Raw genomic sequence first — 22798 nt, 5'->3', positions numbered from 1 at the left:
TACCTTCGGAAGCTAATAATTAATGTGCGACAAGAAAATGGTATTTATACACATATATTGTATCTAGGTTATATTGTAACACATGTAAAATGTATGGGATTACCTGCCATGGGGGGGAGGGAGTGGAGGGAGGGAGGGGATAATTTGGAAAAATGAATAAAAAAATAAAAAAAATAAATATTTAAAACAAACAAACAAAAAAAAAAGAATACAATCTGTCAGAGGGAAAAGAATTTTAGAACGGAGTATAGCATTCAGAACTGGAAGAAATCCTAGGACAGAAAATTAAAAATTCTATAAATAGCTGATCCAGGAGGAGGAGGGAAGCAGTAGGAGGAGGCACAGGGAGAGGAGGAAAGGGTGGAGATATGGGAGGAGAAAGAGGAGGAGGAGCTATCAGCAGTGGAGGAGAGTGGAAGGTGGTACTGTGCTGAGCACGGAAATCTGAGACCGAGGCTGCCACAGCCTAAGCAGATCAGGGGGAGAAGGAAGGTTTGAGGCCTCGACTGAAACGGGGCAGGAAAGAGAAGAGAGCTGGGGCCCAGGCTGAGAGCGTCCACCTGCTGAAGATGGAGGTCATGGGAGGGCAGGCCCCTGCTGGGGCTGGAGGTCTGGCCGCCGTAAACATGGGCCCCGAAGCCCTCATTTTAGCTGTGGCGGTGGCTGGAGCTGGAGGGGGGCCGTCGCCTACGACGGCTGGTAGCGGATCGAGCCCAGAGGCCGATACTTGGACTTGGACGTGGACTTGGAAAGGGGAGTGGTCCGGGCAGGATATAGCACTAGGCCCTACTTTGGCCGCTCTGTTGCTTCTGTACGCCGCGTTGTGGGCTAGTGTGGTAGAGCTGAGATGGCGGGTCCTGGATCTGGCTCAGCAGCAGGATGAGGAACCGAACCCAGAGACAGGGAGGGAGGAAAGGGCAGAGACAAGGACAGAAGCAGAAGCAGGGGCGGAAGCGAAGCAGGTGATGGAGAGGGAGTCCGAGCTCAAACACCAGGCAGAGGCAGTGCCGGAGAGGGAGACGGAGCCAGAAGCAAAGGCAGAGACAGACGCAGAGCTGGAGGAACTGCAGGAGCCTTCGGGTGCTTGGGACCCAAAGAAACCTGCATCTTTATGTGAGATTGCGCCCCGGACCAAAGTGCCTGCGCGGGGGATGAGTGCCCGCCCTGTGGGAGCAGCAGGTGTAGTGGTTGCTGTCCGCTCGGGTCTGGTGCTGAAACTGACGACGTTGGACGCAAAAGCGGGGAGTTTGCTGCCGGCCGGCTCACGGCAAGTTATACTAGACCAGGGAAGCATTCGCTCCCTGCGTCCTTTGGGATTGGACTTGGTCCACATGAACCACTGCTGGAACAATGGGCGCTTCTTCCCTCGGTTGGGAGCCTTCCAAGAGCACCTGCTTAACCTACTGCCACAGGAGGCTTCCCGAGCAAGGACCAACATCCTCGTCCTCCTGGACACCCAGGTGAGGGGATCAGTTGAAAGGGCCAGTATCTGGAACTGCCTTAAAGTGGTCCCAGGATTCTATAACTAATTGGTCCTCACCAGCCACATTTTGGGAGCCCACAGGGCTGGTATCCAGTAGCTTCCTGGGTATGAAGGTGAGGATGGTGCAGGATGGAAGACTGTAAGTCACTCAAAATAGTGGGCGTTATCCACTTACCTCCTTGTCTTCCTGGACACCAAATAAAAGAACTGGCACTGAAAGCAGTGACCTCAGAGATGTGTATGTGAGCCATTCAGAGAGACTGTAATCCTTGCTTCCATCTCTTGCCCCACCCCCTCACTGCAAATGGTAGGGTAGGGAAAATCCTAGGAAACCATGGAATTCTAGGACCTGTTTGTTAGACATTCACAGAATGGGCCACAAAATATTTTTAATTTAAATAACTCTAAGTCAGTTCATCATACTTGATCTTCACAAAAACTTGTGTAGATTATGCAAATGTTATGCCCATTATACAGAAGCTTAGTTAATTCCTGCCAGGGACCTTATCACAGAGACCATGATAGAAAGATGATGAGGGGCCCCAAACTTCTGGATTGTCCCCTTAGCAATGAACCAAACCCTCCCACTTCTTACTGGTCCATTTCAGGGTTATAAGAAATCATCTCTACTATTTTATAATAATAAACCCTACTAGAAGCCCCCAAACCATTTTGTGAAATTTGGAAATACTTTTTTTCATTTTTGGTTTTCCTTTCATTAGTATTTACTTACTTTCATGTGATCTTTACCTCCAACACTCTCAGTTTACCTGAGACTTTATAGTTCAGGGATGGAGACTTCCCAAATTTAAATCCCAAATCACCTTTGAAAGAAAAGAAATGGTGTATTCAAAATGAATCATTCCCCCCCCCAACTCTAACTCAATATATAGGATGAAAAGGGAAATAATTTCTCTATAGAGGTGATATTTTTTCTGATATAGTATGTGGATCTGAGCATATACTATACCATATACTATATGAGCCACAATCTCCTTCCCTGGCCCAAAAAATCCTGGCTTTTACAAATCTTGAGTACAATCTGTTATCATCTGCATCACTAAAAAACCAAGCACAATAAAAGTGATAATATATTTATTTGAATTTTAAGAAACAGAAAAGGCTTTCATCATAACTTTTTTTCATACATTAATTTTGGGTAGGTGGCACTTGTCAAGAGTTTGTTCTCTTCTTGCAGGATATTTGAAAATTCAAGACATCTCCAAAATACAATGAGGCCTTAGAGAAGAAACTTCATGTCATTATTTCTCAGTATATACTCATAATTTTCTCCCACCAAAATAAATCCTTCAAAAATTTGCTAAGCATTTACTACATGCCAAGCCTTATGGTTGGTGCTATTGATACACAAATTAACTTGACCTAAGGATACTTACTTATATTGTAATCATCCTTCCAAAGATATGTGATGACATAACATTTTGTTATATTAATTATAGCTTATTTTATGTGATGCTTTACATCAAAAATATTATTTATTTTCACAACTCTTTGAGGTTATTGGATATTATCCCCATTTTACAAAAAAGGAGAAAGACTTAGAGATGTTAAATCACTTGCCAATGGTCACATGACTGGTAAATGGCAGATCAGTACTTGAACCCAAATTTTATGGATGTAAAATTATCTTTCCACTGATACTATTTTCAGAATGAGGACTATGTTCAGGAACTAATTATATTTGGAATAATAAATATTAGGGAATTTTCGAACTTTAGATTTTTTAAAAATCATAATGTGTATTTTCCTTGGACACATGAAGGAATTTCTGTTAATCTAGTATTGTTATGGTTGTGTGGGTCAGTGAGTAAGGTTGGTGAATAGGCCTTGTTTCTTTCCTATACAGAAACATTTAGTATGAAGAAGAGAATGCTTACTGAAGGAGCATGATAGTTATTTTCAAATATTTGAAAAATTGTCATGAAGATGGGGATTGAATTGTTTCTCCTCAGTCTCAGAGGACATAACTAAAATGAATGACTAGGAGGTAGTATGGCATGTTAAAAGAACTGATGGATTTGAATGAAGACACGAGTTCAAATTTTGGCCTTTATTCTTTTTTTTTTTTTTTACTTTTGTAATTAATATAATTTATTATGATTATTATTTTAAAATAGTTAATAAAGCCTGCATTACTGGTCTAAATACAATTTGTTCATAGAATAACATCCTTTTAATGTGTTGTAGTTTCTTTTTTTGAAAAAAAAATATTTATTTAATTTTTACAAAAATTTTATGCATATGCAATTTTCCTCATTGACTATTGCAAAATCTTTTCTTTCAACTTTTCTCCTGCTTCCCTCCACCCCTTCCCCCAGATGGCAGGTTGACCAATACATGTCAAATATGTTAAAGTATAAGTTAAATATAGTATATGTATACATGTCCAAACAGTTATTTTGATGTACAAAAAGAATCGCACTTTGAAACAGTGTACAATTAGCCTGTGAAGGAAATAAAAAATGTAGGCAGACAAAAATATAGGGATTGGGAATTCTATGTACAGGTTCATAGTCAACTCCCAGAGTTCTTTCCCTGGGTGTAGCTGGTCCAGTTCATTACTGCTCTATTGGAACTGATTTGGTTCATCTCATTGTTGGAAAGGGCCTCTTCCTTCAGAATTGATCATCATATAGTATTGTTGTTGAAGTATATAATGATCTCCTGCTCCTGCTCATTTCACTCAGCATCAGTTCATGGAAGTCTCTCCGGGCCTTTCTGAAATCATCCTGTTGGTCATTTCTCACAGAACAATAATATTCCATAATACTCATATATCACAATTTATTCAGCCATTCTCCAATTGATGGACATCCACTCAGTTTCCCGTTTCTGGCCACTACAAAAAGGGTTGTTTGGCCTTTATTCTTACTAGCGATATAAACTTGGGCCAATAAATTCTCTCTATGTTTTATCTTTTTTATTTGTAAAGTGAAGAGGCTAGATGAAAGCAGACTAAGATGCCTTTCAACTCTGACTTCTGTAATAAATTGCAAGAAGGCAAATTTTGGTTTGTTGTAGGCGTAATCTTAATGATAGAACTCTCCAAACATGAATTAAAGATACTGGGTTCCTACTACCTAGATGTCATTAAGTGAAAACCATATACATATATATCTCATTTATTCAAACATGTGCTAATAGAGTCATTATCTCACATCGAATAGGTAATTAGCCTTAAGTACAGGGTTATCTGATTCAAGCACACCTTTTTGGAGTTTCAGCCCTCTACAACTACCATTGGCACTCACTGAGGTGGACTCTTTAAAAGCTACAGCTTTAGTGTGTTTCCTTGGAATAATATTTGTTCTTAAAGACCACAAAATTTAATAAGCATTAACAAGAAAAGAGAGCAGTGAAACAGCATGTAAGTTTTTGTACTAATGCACTATAATGGTTTCCTTACTTATCTAAACATGCTTTTTCAGTCTTCTTTATGGAATCTTCATTTATATCTCAGCCCCTTTGTATGTGCTCATTCTTTGGACCTCTTGTCTTTCTTCCCTCTTAGTGAACTCATCACCTTCCAGCAGTTCAATTATCATGCAGATAACTAACAAATCTATATATCCAAACTCACCTCTTCTGAGCTCCTCTCCCATTGCACATCTTCACCTTGATATCTCATAACACATCTAAAACAGACTTCATTTTCCCTTTTTTTCCCCTTTTCCTCTAACTTTCCTAATTTCATCAAGGGCACTATTATCCTTCTGGTGACCCAAGCTTGAAGCCTGAATCTTCCTTCACTAATCACTTTCCTTCATACACCTCCCTTCTTGCCCATATGTTATCAGTTGCCAAAATCTGTCAATTTTGTTTCTATAATCTCTTTTATGCATTTTAAATCCACTTATGTAGTTGCCACTCTAGTTCAAACTCTTATCTCTTGCTACATTATTACAATGACCTACTCATTGATCTTCCAATGTTTAGTTTGTTCCTTCTCAGATCCATTCTTCATACTATACTGAAAGTGATACCATTAAAGTACAATTTTTACCTTGTCATCTGCTCAAGAAATTTCATTATATCTCTCTTTCCTTTAGTTTAAAACATGTTTCCACAATATAGCTTTTGTTTTCCACTTCAACTGTTCTCACCCAAATGCTCTTCCCCATACTTCTCTTCCACTGGTTTCAGTCAATGAGCCAATAAGCATTTATTAAACACCTATTATATATCTGGTACTATATTAAGCACTACGTTTATGAAAAGAGGAAAAGGGCAGTTCCTGACAATCTAAGGAATCTCCCAATGTAATGGAAAACAACAAACAAACATATACAAACAAGTTATGTGGAAGATAGAAAACAGAAGGCTGTTTTTTTGTTTGTTTGTTTTGTTTTGTTTTGTTCTTTGGTTGGTTGGTTGTTCTCCTTTGTTCTCAAAGAGAACCAAAATGACATCACTATGTTAGGGTCTAGTTACAGTGTGTCTGACTGTGCCTGATCAGACCAACATGAGGTTGAAATTCTCAGCCACAGTTCAGACACAAATAGTCCCTATGAATATATGGAGTAGCTTCTTTAGCTTTGTGCAGCTTGCATTTTTTAATCACCTAATTCAATTCTTCTTTCCTCATAGAGTATAGCCCTTCTCTGATGAGGGCATGTCATGCCTGTCAGGCCTGTGTTAGAATCTTCCAGGTGTATGAATATGTGTGTGTGTATAAATACATATACCTATGTATTTATATACACAAATATGTGTATGTACACATATTAGTATGAATACACAGAATACATGGAAAGTAATTTAAGAAACCAAAGCACAAGCAGCTAGGGGTACTGGGAAAGCAGGAACTTATTGACACTATTCAAAATTTCATCATTTGCTGTAACTAATGGTTCCACATATGGATGGTGTGGTACTGGCTGATGGAGGACCTGTGTTTTCTTGGTGTTAATCGTTAGACCAAAATTAGTACAAGCAGCAGAGAATTCATCCATACTTTATTCCATCTCAGCTTCAGAGGCTGCATTTATGCACTAATAATCATTTGCAAACAAAAAAAAATCAAGCACCAATACTCTCTTCAGTTTTGGCCTTTTCAAGTTTGAAAAACTTGTGCAGTATCTCATTTTGATTCTGTCTATCCTCATTGAAGACATTTGACAACATGGCTGAAAACATCGTGTTAAAAAGCATGGGAGCAAGCATACAACCTTGTTTCACTCTATTGGTAACTAGGAAAACACAGAGGAAAGACACTGGAATTAAGAGAGGTTGTGAAACACTTCCTGTAGAAGACAGTATATTTTAGGTGGGACTAAAGAAAAACTAGGGAAGCTAGTAGATGGATATGAAGAAGGAGAACATTCCAGGCATGGGAGACAGTCAGAGAAAATGCCCAGAGCCAGGAGTGTTTTGTACATGGAATATCAAGAAAGTTAATGTCACTGGACTGAAAAGTGTCAGGATGAAAGGTTAAAGAAGAATGGAGAAGTAAGAGGGAACTAGATTATGAAGGATTTTGCATCTTTTGCAATTCATCAATATTTCCTATAAAATCTTCATATGGAATTTCCTGGATGATTTTTTTGGAATTAAAAAAATTCAAACAGAAGACTTTATATTTGATCCTAGAGGCATTAGGAAATCAGTGGAGAATATTGAGTAGCAGTGTTGAGGGTGTGTGTGACATAATTGACTTGCACTTTTGGAAAATCACTTTGGATAGATCAATGGAGAAAGGATTGAAGTGGAAAGATACTTGAGGCAGGTAGAGCCACCAGCAGGCAATAATCCAAGTGTGAGGTCATGAGGGACTGGAATAAAGTGATGGTGGTCCCAAAGTGATAGCAGTGTCAGGGGAGAGAAAGAGCATATTTGAGAAATGTTGTAATGGTGAAATCGACAACTCTTCCTAACAGATTGGACATGGTAACAGACAGTAAAGGGTAAAGATGACACTTAGGTTGAGAGTTTGAGGAACCAAGAGTTTAACCAATTTTAACCTCTATGGTAATAAGGAATATAAGAGATGGGGAGGCATTAAGGAGAGAGATAAAGAGTTTTGTTTTAGACATGTTGAGTTTAAAATGTCTACTGGGCAATCAGTGGTTGATGGATTTCTTTCTATTACTATTAATATACAATACTATTCCACTGCTATTTATTATTTACTCTATTATGTTGAATAAGTTCCACTTTCCTAGAGTAATATTGCAATAATCCTCCTGATTCCCATTCCAGCAAGTCTGGCTAATATTTATGGATTCAAATTTGCTTTTCTGGGTTAATCTTTCTTGTTAACATGTTTATTACTCATATTTTCTTTATATCTTATTACTGTATGTAGTGACCCTCCACAACCTCTCATCATTTTACAATCCATCTATATTTTCCTATAAAATCTTCATAGGAAATTTCATGGAGGAATTTTTTTTTTTGGCATTTAAAAATAATTTGTGAATTACAAAGTTAACACTGAGGTAATGTCACATTCTTGCTACATCACTGACAAGCCTCCTTTCCCAGCCCTTGATAATGTCTTTTATGATATTTCCTCTGTAAAAGTCATATTTAATATCTTGATACAGATGTCTTATATCTATCTTCATTTACAACCATCTTCACAGTATTCTTTGAGGCAACTGTAACTGTGGTTTCATCATTGTTATGTTCTATTATTTGTAATCATGTAGCATCATTAGAAGATTTCTATTCAAGAGGTGAACTTTTGTGTTGCCTCATATAAATTATTTATAAGGCCCCTTCCAGTCCTTATATTCTGTTTTGTGTTCTCAAATTAGTTCTGGAATTCTATGTTGTACATTCTAAGATCTCTGTTCTTTTATTACATGAAATTTCAAAGCTAATGGAAAAACTCAAATTGGTGTTCCAGTTAACATCATGATAGAAAACAAAGATTACAGTAAGGTAATAAATGTTTTATGCTCATAAACATCAAGGACAAAGGCAAGCATTTTATGAGTTCAGATATGTTTACTGGAGACAGTGAGATTCAGTTATTCTATAGCTGTTTTTTAAACTGTTTTGCATTAAATTCAACAAATTATTTTTATCAGATATATTTGATGATGATCAAAGGCTAAGCAGCTCAGTGTGATCAACTTGGAACTGATTTAATCGCCATCTTCAATAGCCATAATACCTGGTTGCAGGTCATTTTAAAATGAGAGATCTTTTGAATTGTAAAAAAGCAACAGGACTGAAGAATTAGACAGCAATATAACCATTTTAGTATGGCTGGTAATAAATCAATTATTTTTTAAAAAATTATTCTGAACTTAACAAATGTCACAGAAAATGGACATCTACATATATTATATACATAAAACATATATCTATGTTAGAGCAGAAAAAAGAACAGTATTCTAAACTGTGAATCTCAATTATATAAAGTTCACTTTTCTTTTAAAATATATAAGAAATTCAATGTAATCTTCAAAACGGTCCAATTTGCCTTGGATTCTTACTAGCTTTGTTTCAGTTTTCTTTTGTGCATTAAAACATTATTTAACTGAGTTCAAATCCATTTGACATCCAAAGACATTTGACAATCCAAAGACATTTAATATTTTCTAGCTGGGTGACCCTGGGCAAATCACTTAACCTCAATTGCTTCAACTGGCAAGGAAAAAAATTATTGAATTGACCATTTTCTTTCTTTCTTTCCTTTTTTTTTTTTTTTTTTTTTTTTACTACCTCCATCTCAATCCTTCTTTCCCTCCAACTCATACTTCAATTAAAACAAAAGAAAAATATGAAATAAATATGTATAGACAACTAAAATAAGTTCTCACATATTCTGTATTCTATGCCTGGAGTCTATTACTTTTCTATTTAGAGATGAATGGCATGCTTTATCTTTGGTCCACTGAAATCATTATTTTGCTAATCAGAATTTTTAAGTCTTTCAAAATTTATTTGTAACATTGTTATTGTATAAATTTTTCTCTGGCTTCATCTTATTTCACTCTATATTACTTCATACAAATCTTTCGGATTTCTCCAAAACTATCCTATTAACAATTTCTTATAGCAAAACATATTATATTAATTTATAATATTTGTTCAACTATTTCTTATTTGATGGCTAATCCTTAATTTCTAGTTTTTAAAAGAACTTCTATAAATAGCTTTTGTATATATGGGATCTTTTTCTTTTTTGTTTGGGGTTTTATTCTTTATTTTTTGTGGGGTATCAACTTAGTATTACACCAAAAGGCATATACAATTTAGTGCCATTTGGAACATAATTTCAAATTGTTTCTCAGAATGACTGAACCAATTCATAGCTCCACCAATAATATATGACATTACCCAATAATGTGTCATTTCCCCAAAAGCCCTCCAAGAACTTTTCTTTTCCTTTTTTGTTATCTTTGCCAATCTGATGATTATGAGCTAGAACTTTGGAGTTACTTTAATTTACATTTTTTTCTAATAATTAGTGCTTTGGCATTTGAGAACTACCTGATCATATTTTTAAACAATATAAAAATTTAAACATTTTTTAATATTGATGAGTAATGTTCCTTATTCTTATATATTGGATTTAGTTACTTATATAGGCTGGATATGAAATGTGTCAGAGCAACTTATTGTAAAAATGTTTTCCTAGTTAACTGTCTTCAAATTTCAGCAATATTGACACTGCTGTGAAATTTTTTTTAGTTTTATATAATCATAGTTCTCCATTATAATTCTCCTGTTTTCTCATGAGCTCTCTTTTATCTACAGATATGAAATATTATTTCTTTCTCTAATTTGTTTATGCTGTGATCCTTTATATTTAAATTATGTGTCCATTTGGAGCTTCTCTTGATATATGATATTACATTTTAATGTAACCTTAATTTCTATCATCCTATTTTCTGGTTTTTCCATTATTCCTTTCTTTCATATCTGGAAATTTAGAGTCTACTTAGTAGAAGTTTGCTAGGCTGGTTTCCTTTTGTATATTGTATATTTAATATGTTATTGTGGCTAATATCTCTTTCTCTCTCTCTCTCTCTCTCTCTCTCTCTCTCTCTCTCTCTCTCTCTCTCTTAACCAACACCATTAATTTTGATAATTACTATTTTGTAAAATGTTTTGAAATCTGATTTTAGATAAGTTACTGTCCTTTCAACATTTTCCATTATTTTCTATTATATTTTGATCTTTTGCTCCTCCAAATTCGCCATTATTTTTCCTAGCTTCATAAAATAATCCTCTAATAACTTAATTGGTATGGCACTAAATAAATTAATATTGTCATTACTATTCAATTGACACAGCCTATCCATGACCAATTGCTATTTCTCCAACTATTTTGGAGTAAAGAGGTTTTATAGTATTGGGTAACTAGATGACACAATGGTTAGAATGCTGGATCTATAGACAAGAAGACCTGAGTTTAAGTCCAGCCTCAGATGCTAGCTATGTAACCCTTGACAAGTTACTTGATTTCTGTCCACCTCAGTTTTCCTAACTGTAAAATGCAGATGATAATATTACTTTCCTTCTAGAATTTCCCATGACGGTAAAATGAGGTAATATTTGTAAAGCACTTAGCACAGTGCCTGGAACATAGTAAGTACTAGATAAATATTAGCAATTAGGTGTTGTATTGTTATAATTTTCATGTGTCTTGATAAATTCTCAAATATTTTATATATTTAATAAGTTATTTTGCTTGTTATTTCTCTTAACACTCTTCCTGCTGGGTTTTTGTTAGTAATATACAGAAAAGCTTATGATTTATGTGGATTTATTTGTGTCCTGCAACTTTTCTTTTCCCTTACATTTCCTTCTTTTCATAAGACCATCAAATAGAACAAAACCAAACCCCAGACTTTGTGTCTATCTTATTTAACTTTCTTTATGACTATTAAAGACTAGAGATTCTACATAGAAACTAGTATCTTCTCCCCATATTTGAATGTAAATAATTCATCACATAGTTCCTTCCAATTGATCAAATTAATTTACCTCTTTTCTGATTCCTATGGTTGCATTTTAAAATTTCTATTCATTTCTGATCTTTTCATCAGAAATGCTTTATTTCAGTGAAACTCCATCTTTCCCCTTTTTGGATGAGACTCAGAGTTCCTAGATCAGTTATTCTTGGTTGCTTTGGTGTCTTGGAAGCTTTTAATCTTTTAGTATTCTGGAATCTTGTATTCCAGGCTCTTTATGGTGGCAGCAGCTGAGTCTTGTGTGATAATGACTGGGACTCTTTGGTACTTGAACTCTTTTTAAGAGGCTGAGGATGGGGCTACTTCCATAATGAGGAGCCCTGCATGGTTAGATATGATAGTCTTTAGAGGTTATCTTGTTCAACTGGCTCATTTTACTGACAAGGAAACTAAGATTCAAAAAAGTAAAAGGACTTACTGAGAATCCAACAGAGCTAGCAATCAAATCTAGGTCTTATTATAAATACAGACCTCTCTCTATATAATACAACATTGACCTCTTAGCTCTAAAATGATTGTTTCATTGTAAAGATGTAAATCATAGGTGTTGATCCTGTAGCCTGGAAAATATGAGTCCAGATATGGCCTTTAGATACTTTAAACTGTGTGAGCCTGGCAAGTCACTTAACCTCTGTCTGGTTCAGTTCTCTCAATAGCACTTACATCTCATGGTTGTTGTGAAGATTAAATGAAAAAGTATTTGTAAAGCACTTAGCACAATGTCAGGCTAATAATAGGTACTTTGTAAATGCTAGTTATTATTATCATTACCATGTCATCATTATACCATCTATTTTAAGAAGTTATATGTTCTTTGATCCTTTTCTTTAATATTTTTTAATTTTAATTAATTTTTACAAAAATTTTATGCATAGGTAATTTTTCAGCATTGACAACTGCAAAACCTTTTGTTCCGACTTTTTCCCTCCTTCCCCCTAATCCTTTCCCCAGATGGCAGGTTGACCAATACATAATTTAACTTTTTTTTTTTAATCACCTTTTTGTTTTACTCAGCTCATTCATTACCAGCTTCAGCTGATTCTGAACTTTACATTATTTTCAAAATATTTTGCTATATTTTTGGTGTTTTTCCTCTTGTTATTATCATCTTATATTACCTTACTTTCATCTGCAATAGTTTTAAAAATCTTAATTGTTTGATGATTTTCTTGCAAATCAGTTTCTGTTTAAAGAACTCCAGACATAAATTTTGTTTCTCTCCAAATAACCTATTGACCCTGCTCAAATCCAATCCATTTGTATGTCCTGGCTCACCTCCCTGATGTCATAGTCATCTTCAAGAATGAAGGACAAATAACAATGGCTATATCACTTTGTTTTTGCTTCTTATGATTTTAATTGACCATGTATATTTGGATATTTATCTTCCTATCTCTGGGTATCCATTTTTCTTCTCTAAAATGAGCTGGTTTCCAAGATATCTTCCATATCTAGTATTTTTAAAAATTTTTTATTAAAGTTTTTTTATTTTTAAAACATATGAGTGGATAATTTTTCAACATTGATCCTTGCATAGCTTTGTGTTCCAAATTTTATCCTCCTTTTCCCCACCCCTTCCCCTAGATGGCAAGTAATCCAATGTATGTTATACATTTTAAAATATAGTTAAATCTAATATATGCAAGTATATTTGTTCAATTATCTTGCTGCACAAGAAAGATCAGATAAAAAAGGAAAGAAAATGAAAAAGAAAACAAAATGCAAATGAAGAACAACAAAAAGAATGAGAATGCTATGTTGTGATCCACACTCAGTTCCCATAGTCCTCTCTCTGGGTGTAGATGGCTCTCTTCATCATGAGATCATTGAAACTACTCTCAGTCATCTCATTGTTGGAGTCACATCCATAAGCCATCTATAGTATTCTGTGATCTATGATCTAAGATTATTTCCTTTCTTATTCAAAGTTCCATTTTAAAGTTTTAAAACAGTTTAAAACATTTTCTACCATATTATTTCACTTCCAGTTTCTGAAAGGGATATGCTAGATCTAGGAAAACAATTTTATTTATTATAGATATTTAAAATTTGCTGAGCACTTCACATATTGTTTACAAGGCACTTTCCATATTTTACCTCATATGAGTTTTACATTAATCCCATAATATACTTTCTTATTATCCCCATTTTATAGATGAAGAAACTGAAGCTCAGAGATTTGAAATGGCTTGCTCTCAGAGAATGTGTCAGAGGTAAAATTTAACCTAGCTCTTCCCAATACCAATTTGTGCTATATTATATCACAGTACTACTACTACCTGTTTATCAATCACTGGAAAAATCACTGAATCTCAGAGAAGAACAGTCTTTCAGAAGGCATTGAATCTAAATAGAAATCTCCACAGCTCCCAAATAATATCTGACTTTTACTTGAAGGTACCAAGGTTCTTATGGACAATATTGACACTTGCCCTAAGCTTCAGTTGCTTTTATTCAGTTTTTTTCTCTCCCCACTCCCTAGTTTGAGTTTAGAATTAGTACTTATTTCCTATTCCATGTTGTTTGCTTGATAGTATAAGCCATCTCCCCCCAGGAACAGAACAATGAAAAATCCTCAACTGTAACGTCACATGGGGGGGGAAAGGGCAATTGAGTAGATCTGGAACTTAGGAGTACAGGTATCTTCTTCCTTTTTTTAAAAATAAAGAAAACCAACAAAATAGTGACCTTGAATTTAAAAAAAAAAGGTTTCTTTTAAAACATTGGGCCCCAAATTTTACTTTCTTTTCCTTTGTGCTTAAGGAATGAATAGGAAGGAAAAATTGACAGTAGATGCCAGGGTCCTGTAGAGTATCAGAGGTGGTGGAAGAGACTTACAAACATAGCCATTTAGAGATATAAGGAACCTTAGAACTTTCTAGTTCAATCCTTTAAGTGTACTATTGAGCAATTTAAGGACAAGAGAAGATAAAATATTTATTCAAGATTGTAATGTTCTTGGTTTGGTTTTCTGATGGTCTCTGGAACAGTTTTCTTTTCAGCAGATTAATCACCACAAGAATAGCCAGGTGTTAAAGTCCAAATTCTTTATTATCTCCTTCAAAGTCCTATCTCCTTCACTTGGGGCTCGGCTAGTTTTCTTAGAGGCCTTCCAGAGTCTTAGTTTCAGTGGAGAAGTGCAGGAGGACAGGCCTGCCTCCACAGGATGTGAGATGGGAGGAATGAATCTGAGTCCAAGGGCTTGTGCTTCAGGCTCCAGTCCGCTTGTCTTCCCTAGCTCTGAATCTGGCTCTCCGGCCCTACTCATATGCTCTTCACTGAGTATAAACCAATCATTATATCACTAGGAAACCATTATTTGTTGTAAGATTAAATCAATCATACTGAACTTAGAGAATTATTAATCACCATGCTAAACTAGATAACCATTGCCTGATCAATTCCACTGACTGAACATCTTGTAAGAATCCCTGTTAAAGAGTTCTGGCCCATAACACAAGATCCCACAGCTAATAGTCCCAGACTATCCAGGAAATCTAGTTTGGCTGGAATGTAGGTGGAATGCATGAAGGCAAATCATGATCTAAGGCTGGAAAGCCAGGTTGCAATCAAAGTATGGAAAACTTTGGATGCAGAATGAGAAATTATACTTTATTTGGTATAGAGCACATTTTAAACATATCTAACCAATAAATGCTCCCATTGACATGGTTTAACATGAAATTTAAAATGTCCATTTGGATATGCTGAGTGGTTTCTGAATTCTGTTCTAAGAATATTATCACATACCAAAAGTCTTATAGATAGATCTTACTGATACGATATAGAAATCATAATCAAAATAATGTATGTTTATATAAGACAATTATTTTTAGGTAACACTTAAACCTATAATGTCTCCTTACTAAGAGAAATTGATATCTCTAGCATAAATAGAACACAAAAAACTTTTGTGTATAGTTTTGGACTAAATGGCCTCAGAGTTTCTTCCATCTCTCCAGAACAAATTCTGTGATGATTTTCCTGACTATATTACTGCCTGCATTTAGTGTCAATAACCCCTTTAAATGATTGATTTTTTGATAACTAACTGGCACACTCAGGGAGGAAAGAAGCAAGGACATGAACAGAATTTTTATAACCCAATGAGATTTTTTTAAAGGCTAATCTTTGCAACTAGTAGAAGTACAAAGTGTTTGAGAAGAGATGAAATATTCCCTTGGTCTATGTCTCCTACAGAATCTCCATCAGCTGTCTGAGCAGCATAGAAGACTACAGTCTGAGCTTAGCTAGTCAGAAATGGCAATTGCTAGACAGATGATATGGACTAACACTCCCAAAGGAGCTCACCAATTAATGAAAGCAATTGGCAGAGAGGAAGAAAGGAAGATGGAGAGAAAGAGAAGAAGGAAGAAAGGAAGGAAAGAGGAAAGGAAGAAGGAAGAGAGGAAGGGAGGAAGGGAAAGGAGGGAGGAAAGTAGGAAAGAAGGAAGAAAAAAAAGAAAGAAGGAGGGAACAAAAAAAAAAAGAGAGAGGGAGGGAGGAAAGGAGGGAAAGTTCAGAAGAAACAAAAATGACCAGGATAACATTCTGAGCCATTTAAGTCTCAAGAAAAGTCTCAATACCTAATAAATAAAAACAAGGCCAATTTGCATGGGGATGGATGGTAAAATATTATTCTATTGCTCCAACCTCAGGGGATATGACAAAGGATATTATATCCAATAGGTATTTGATCATTGTTTCCAAATTCTGAATGAATATGTGTGCATGTATTCAAAACCTTAAATGATTTTTTGTTAGCATGTAAACTACCATAGGCAGAGAGTATATATTTGAACTAAAAGATTATCTGGTCTCAGTTTCTTCCTCCATAAAATCATAATCATAAAATAAATAGTTTATATTATCCTTTTCAAGACTGGACTATCACATAGAAAAGAACCTCAGAAGCCTCCTGGTCTGACACCCTCATTTTACAAATGAGAAAACTAAAATCAAAGGAGAAGAAAGAATTTTGAATAATTTTTATTGCTTAAAATGGAGCAATCATAAATTTTTTTGAGTTGTGGATACCACATCTATAACTAGTTTTTCATCTATTGAAAGTTCATAATTAATACCATGATTGAGAAATTAAAACCTCTAATATACTGAAATACCACTTTGGGTAGGGCTTAGCAAAGGCCTGGCTCCAGATTTTTGTAATATCTTGTGATTAATAATAATACTAACAATATTAAAGATAATTCTCACTTATCTAGGATTTTAAGGCTTAAAAATTTTAGATCAATTATTTAATATGATCTTCATAATACTAATATTATTTGTATATTACTATTATACATATTTTATATATACATATACATGTATATACATACATATACTAATATACATATTACTACAAAATAAATGCTATTATCATTCCCATTTTACAGCTTAGGGTATTGAGGCTCAGGTAAGTTGAATAGCTTACTTGTGGTCACAGAACTAATAAGTGTCAGAACTAGTATTTCTGTTCACTATACCATGTTATCTCTACAATATAGTGCCTAAAGTCTTTAATAAAATCTTATCTGAATGTATATATATATATATATATATATATATATATATGCCTTTTTCCCAATGCATTGAAACTTAATTTTCCCCATAATTTGAAAAATAAAGTCAAAGCACTTTCCTATCAGTTAGAGCAACCTTTTCAAGCCCCATTGATTCTACTCAGAGCTGGTTTGGGTTCCATTTCCTGCCCACAATAGAGAAGAATGTGAGTCAAGTGAAAAGGGAACTGGGATGACTAGTTATATGGCTAAACATGAGAGTTCTAAAAAGACCCTCAGTTCCTTTTACTTTTTCTATGTAGATCTTCAATCCCCTTCATATAATCCTGGTAGGATCCCTAAGAATCCATAGAAACATGTAAAATGCAGCTTCTAGATTTTGGAGCTGGATTCTGGGAGAGACTATTTTTCCCAATCTTAATTCAGGACTGGGATTCAAACATAAGTCTCTATGTTTCAGTGGAAAATGTACTGGATTTGGAATCTGAGAATTCCAGTTTGAGCCCTGACTTTGCCACTCACTGTGTGCTTCTAAGTAAGCCCCTACTCTGGGTCTCAGTTCCTTCCTCCATAAAATCACAATCATAGAATAGATAATGTGTTTTATCCTTTTCAAGACTAGGAACTGTGATCTGTGATGGGAGGTCTCATTCTTGCTTTATTAATTACCAGCTTTTCTTCTCTCCAAACATCAGCATGTAAAAAGAGATTAATAAGCCCTGCTTCCCCCCCCATGTAAGATTGGCATGAGGCTTAAATGAGATGATGAACATAAAGTATGATTGTATGTGAAAGTAATATATGCAAATGTGAGACCTTTGACAATAGAGTCACTAAGTTTTGTTCTCCTATGCTCTATTCTTTCAGGTATTGAAGAAAATCTACCATCAAGTTTCTAATACCTACAAAATGGATGGAGACCCAAAAATGAGAGGCCTGTCACTCCAGCAGCTCCTTGAGATTTTGCTGTCTTGTAAGAAGATCACAACCACCTATATTAAGAGGAACAACATTGCTATCACAGTGGAGGGAGAAGATGCTTGTCTGTTCAATTCTAATATCAGTGAGTTGCCAGGCCTCCATGAAGCTTTGAAAAAAAAAAATTATATATATATATCCAAAGCATTTGTAACCAGAAAAGGGTTGTATATCAAAGTTGGAAACATAGCCCCATTTTACAGATGAGGAAACTGTAGCCCTAGGAGGCTAAGGTGCCTGCTCAAATTCATGCAGATAGTAGGGATCAGAGGCCAGTTAATCACCAACCATTTATTAAGGGTTCACTATATGCCAGGCACTAAGAAGGAGAAATAAAAAAAGAAGCAAACCACAGTCCCTGCCCCAGAAGAGTTTATGATCTAATCCTTTTATTCAATCACTATTTTATGCATAGTGCTAAATCTCTACAACATCAGCGATTTGTCATATAGCCTTTCCTTGAGACTTTCCAGGGATGAAGGACTCACTACTTCCCAATGAAGGCCATATCATAGTTTTAACTGCAAGGAAGTTTTTTCCTAGGAATAACTTAGTTACTAGGGAGAACTACTGATAGTTCTATCCTATCAGACCAATCAGAAGTTATTTGGGTTTTTTTTAAACAATGAAAATTTCCTGTTTCCTAAATTTAAGGATTTGGATTTTGCAGAGATCTTAGAGATCTTCTAATCTAACCCCCTTCCTGTGAAAAACAAGGAACACAAGCCGTAGACTAGTCAAATGACTTGCCTCTAAATTATTAATTTAGTAGGGGGGAATTTGAGACCATTGAAGTCCCAGAGTCACACAACTTGTAAATGTCTGAGTCTGAATTTGACCTCAGGTCCTCCGGACTCCAGGGCCAGTGTACTGTAACACCCAGAAATTACTCATTTAGCAAGAAGAAACAGAATCAGAATTCAAACTCAGATTTTCTGTCTTGAAATTCAGTGCCTGGTTCTTCTGCTACTTCTCTTTCCCAGGCTAGGTATCTCCAATTCTTTTAATCAATGCTCATAGTCTCTAGATATGTCCCTCCCCTAATCCCTATCTCCAATCTTAGTTGTCCTCCTTTGAAAAAAGCTCAGGTTGCTTCCAATGTTCTTTCTGAAAATGAGAACTGAACACCATATTTCAGCTATCATTTTCCTTGGGCTGGACACTATGTTTCTATTTATTTACTTGAATAATTGCCTGGCATTTAGGCTCTGGCTGACTATGAGAAAAAAAAAAATTGGAGAGAGAATTTTTAATGACCATTATGCTTGGGGAGACAGATAAGGGACATGGTGAGAAAGCAGCAAACAGAGATAATGATATAAATACTTCATACAGTTTATAATGTACTTTCCCCCAGATGGTACAATGAGGGAGGTATTTTATGCATCATTATCCCCATTTTACAGATGAGGAAAAGATCTCAGAAAGGAGGAGTTTACAGTCAAAATTTGTTCTTTTATCTCATAATTTTTTTTGTGTGTAATGCACAGAGTATTTATATATTTATTCCATTTTCAAAAAAATCATTGTACTTCAGATGTGAATTTATTTAGATCTAATAGTAAAATTCTAATCACCATTTATAATTTCCTTGTTCATCTGAATTTTTTTCAGTGTATGGTGTGAATCTTGGACTGAGGGGCCTGGAATCAAAGAAAGAACTAGCCACCAACAAGGCAACAGCTGGGGATCGTAGAGGTGTCTTCCAGCCTTTGTCAGCTAACACTAAACAGTCCAGGGAAATTGAAGAATTTAAAAGTGAGGGGCTGTTTGGTGCTCCGTCTGAGTGAACAGGAACAAGAAGAACAGGTCTTCCATAAAGGGTAGACCTAACTAGCCAAGATATTCTTGTAAAAGCCTTTAAAGTTAGTTAAAATCACTCCTAGTGAGCAAATGGTGTCATTATGGTTCCATGCCAAAAAAAATGGATTATAAAATAAAAGATTCCAATGAACTGTCACACACATACACACACACACAGACACACACACACACACACACAGACACACACACATGCATACACACCATTGTTATGCTTAGTGTTTAATGGGTTACTAGGATAATGCAGTATTTGATCCTTCAGGATTTTCATGAGAAAGAGTGAGGTGCTAGAGCTCTAAACTCCCCTCCTCATACTAGTAAAGGTGTCATCTTAGAATGTCAGCATAGGAAGGTTCTTTACCACGCAGAAAACAGAAGAGTTGGGAGGGACCTCAGAACATAGTGCAATTGATGCCACATTTAGAAAGGATCTTAGAAAGGTTCTATTAGAGGAGTCTGCAGTTAGTTTTAGTGTCTCTCTTCAAATATGTGCCAAAATAAGGAATGGAGAGTGTTCTTGTATGTAGATTCCTTTCATTAATGCACTATGAATCACCCCATTAGAGAAATGTTGATTGTGTATGATCCTATAAATAATGTCCATCTCTAATGCATAGTTATTGAAGTGATATTATTGTTTCTTATATAATATATGAATATTGTTGGTCTTTTTGTATTGTATTAATGTATAAGTTAAATAAATATATAAAACAGTACCTATAAAGTTGGTGGAAAATTCTCTTGAAAAGAAATGAAATAATATAAGGAACACTTTCCCATTTCCTTTCAAGGAAATAGATGGAATTGATGTTTCTTGAAGATGCTTATCTCTACCTTCTGGGACTATTTTAGGGTGTGACTTTCTCTTGAAAGTGACTTCTTTGCATGGAGATATTGAGATGAATTTATAAGGGCTCTAATTCAGGGGAAAGGTCCCAGGTCTACATGATTTCGCTTTTCTACAAAATCAGAAAGCTTTCAATACAGATTATTAATAAAATCATGGGGGGAAAAAAGAATACGAACTTGGACTTGGACAGACTTCAAGAGATAGTGGCAAATAAAAGTTCCTGGTTTGCTATGATCTATGGAGTCAGGAAGAATGGAACAGGACTGAATAAAATTCATGAGGCTCTGAACCCCCAGGGTATTATTTTGATTGCTAAGTTTAAAAGGGAGACTTACCCACAAGTTGAATTTGGTATAATTAATTACCTATAGGTTTCCCTACTGTTTCATCTTTCATGGGAAAAACCAATTCAGGACATAATATGATCTTTAGCTAGAAGATCATAAAAATAACTGTTAAGCAAAATTTAAAATAGCAAAGAAACACTAGGAATGATACCCAATGCATTCAGCAATATAACAGAAAAGAGAAAGAATGGAGTAAATTCACCATTGCTCCAGCAATTTCCAGAGATAGGCTTTATATCTATCTATGGATTCTAAAACTAAGCAGAGGGGTTGTGTGGGAAAAGGAAAAAGCTTCAGCCACTATGGGGCTTATAATCAATCTCCTGAAAAGGTTTCTGTTTTTTGGTGGCTTTTGTCACTGTTCATTTTTTCCAATCCTCTCTGCGCATCTTTCTTTATAGAGATCTTAAAACTCTAAAATCTCCACCTCATCCCCACTTCCCAAAAGATAGTTACACCTCTTCCTCATTCCAGCTTATCTCTGGGAAAATTTATAGCCAAGGTCTTTAGTAATTCCCCACCACACCCACATCCCTCTCCAAGGCAACCACTCCAAGACTGCCAGAATTTTTATTACAAAATGATCATAGATTTAAGAGTTAGAAGGAAATTAAAATCACCTACTGTTTGGGGCAATAGGATGGTACACTGGGATAGAGTGTTACTTCTGGAGTAGAAATACCTCCATTTAAAGTGGATATCTTCAACATAAAGAAGATCCAACTCACTTCCAGTTGATCAATGATGGACAGAAGCAGCTGCACCCAGAGAAGGAACACTGGGAAGTGAATGTAAATTGTTAGCACTACTGTCTATCTACCCAGGTTACTTATACCTTCGGAAGCTAATACTTAATGTGCAACAAGAAAATGGTATTTACACACATATATTATATCTAGGTTATATGGTAACATATGTAAAATGTAGGGGATTGCCTGTCATCAAGGGGAGGGAGTAGAGGGAGGGAGGGGATAATTTGGAAAAATGAATACAAGGGATAATATTATAAAAAAATTTACTCATGCATATATACTGTGAAAAAAAATATATAAATAAAAAAAAAAAAAGAAAGAAATACCTCCATTTAAATCCAGCCTCAGACACTTACTAGCTGTGTCACTCTGGGCAAATAATTTAATTTTCATTTGCTTTCATTTCCTCAATTATAAAATGGGGAAAATAATAGCACCTGAAGTCCAGAGTTGTTATAAGGATCAAATGAGAATATTTGTAAAATGCTTAACATAGTGTCTGACACATAGTAGGAGATATGTTATAGATATTAATATAAATGTTTATTCCCATTCCCCTGTTCCAAGAGAAATTATGAGAATTTCAAAGTAAAAGCTAGCTATTATCAATAAATGGGATCCCAATGACTAAAGATTTTGAATGAAGGCTGATGGGGTCTTTTGTAATAATTAGCAAAATCTCAATCAACTTAAGTGTGATTTCTTCTGTTTGGCTATTGATGTCATAGTCAGTATTGAATTTCTCCTTCTATAACTCCCTTACACACAGCCAAGACATGCAATTCAAGTCACAAGACAAGGATTTTCAGATAATAGGAGTTTAGTTGTCCTTCATTTTCAAAGTGGACCAATGGACATCATAGGCTGATGTCTTGACTTGTGCACCATTTGGATTTAAATGGATCAGAGTTGCACAAAGTCCTCAATCTCATTCTCTCTTCCAGAATTATTAAAGACCAGTGGCAAGGCAGGTCAGGATGACTGGCAATGGCCTGGGATGTAGTGGATAACCTTGGCGTCTTCAGTTTCTGACCAAGCTCTAAGCACTCCAGGCATTTGCTTTGGTTGCCTTATGGACGTTGGAACACA

The 22798-nt window shown here is 35.4% G+C and overlaps 1 protein-coding gene across 1 annotated transcript; it reads left to right on the top strand.

Annotated features, from left to right (window-relative positions):
- The first annotated feature begins 383 nt into the window (after window positions 1–383).
- LOC141551154 (uncharacterized) lies at window positions 384–20484 on the top strand. Its single transcript, XM_074282492.1, has 3 exons — window positions 384–1460; window positions 17829–18024; window positions 19554–20484. The coding sequence occupies exons 1-3, from the start codon at window positions 570–572 to the stop codon at window positions 19727–19729; spliced, it is 1263 nt and encodes a 420-aa protein (XP_074138593.1). The 5' UTR covers window positions 384–569; the 3' UTR covers window positions 19730–20484.
- Window positions 20485–22798: the final 2314 nt, after the last annotated feature.

Source organism: Sminthopsis crassicaudata, chromosome 1, assembly GCF_048593235.1.
Source record: "Sminthopsis crassicaudata isolate SCR6 chromosome 1, ASM4859323v1, whole genome shotgun sequence".
NCBI lineage: Eukaryota > Metazoa > Chordata > Mammalia > Dasyuromorphia > Dasyuridae > Sminthopsis > Sminthopsis crassicaudata.
This window is presented reverse-complemented; position numbering and strand designations above follow the sequence as displayed.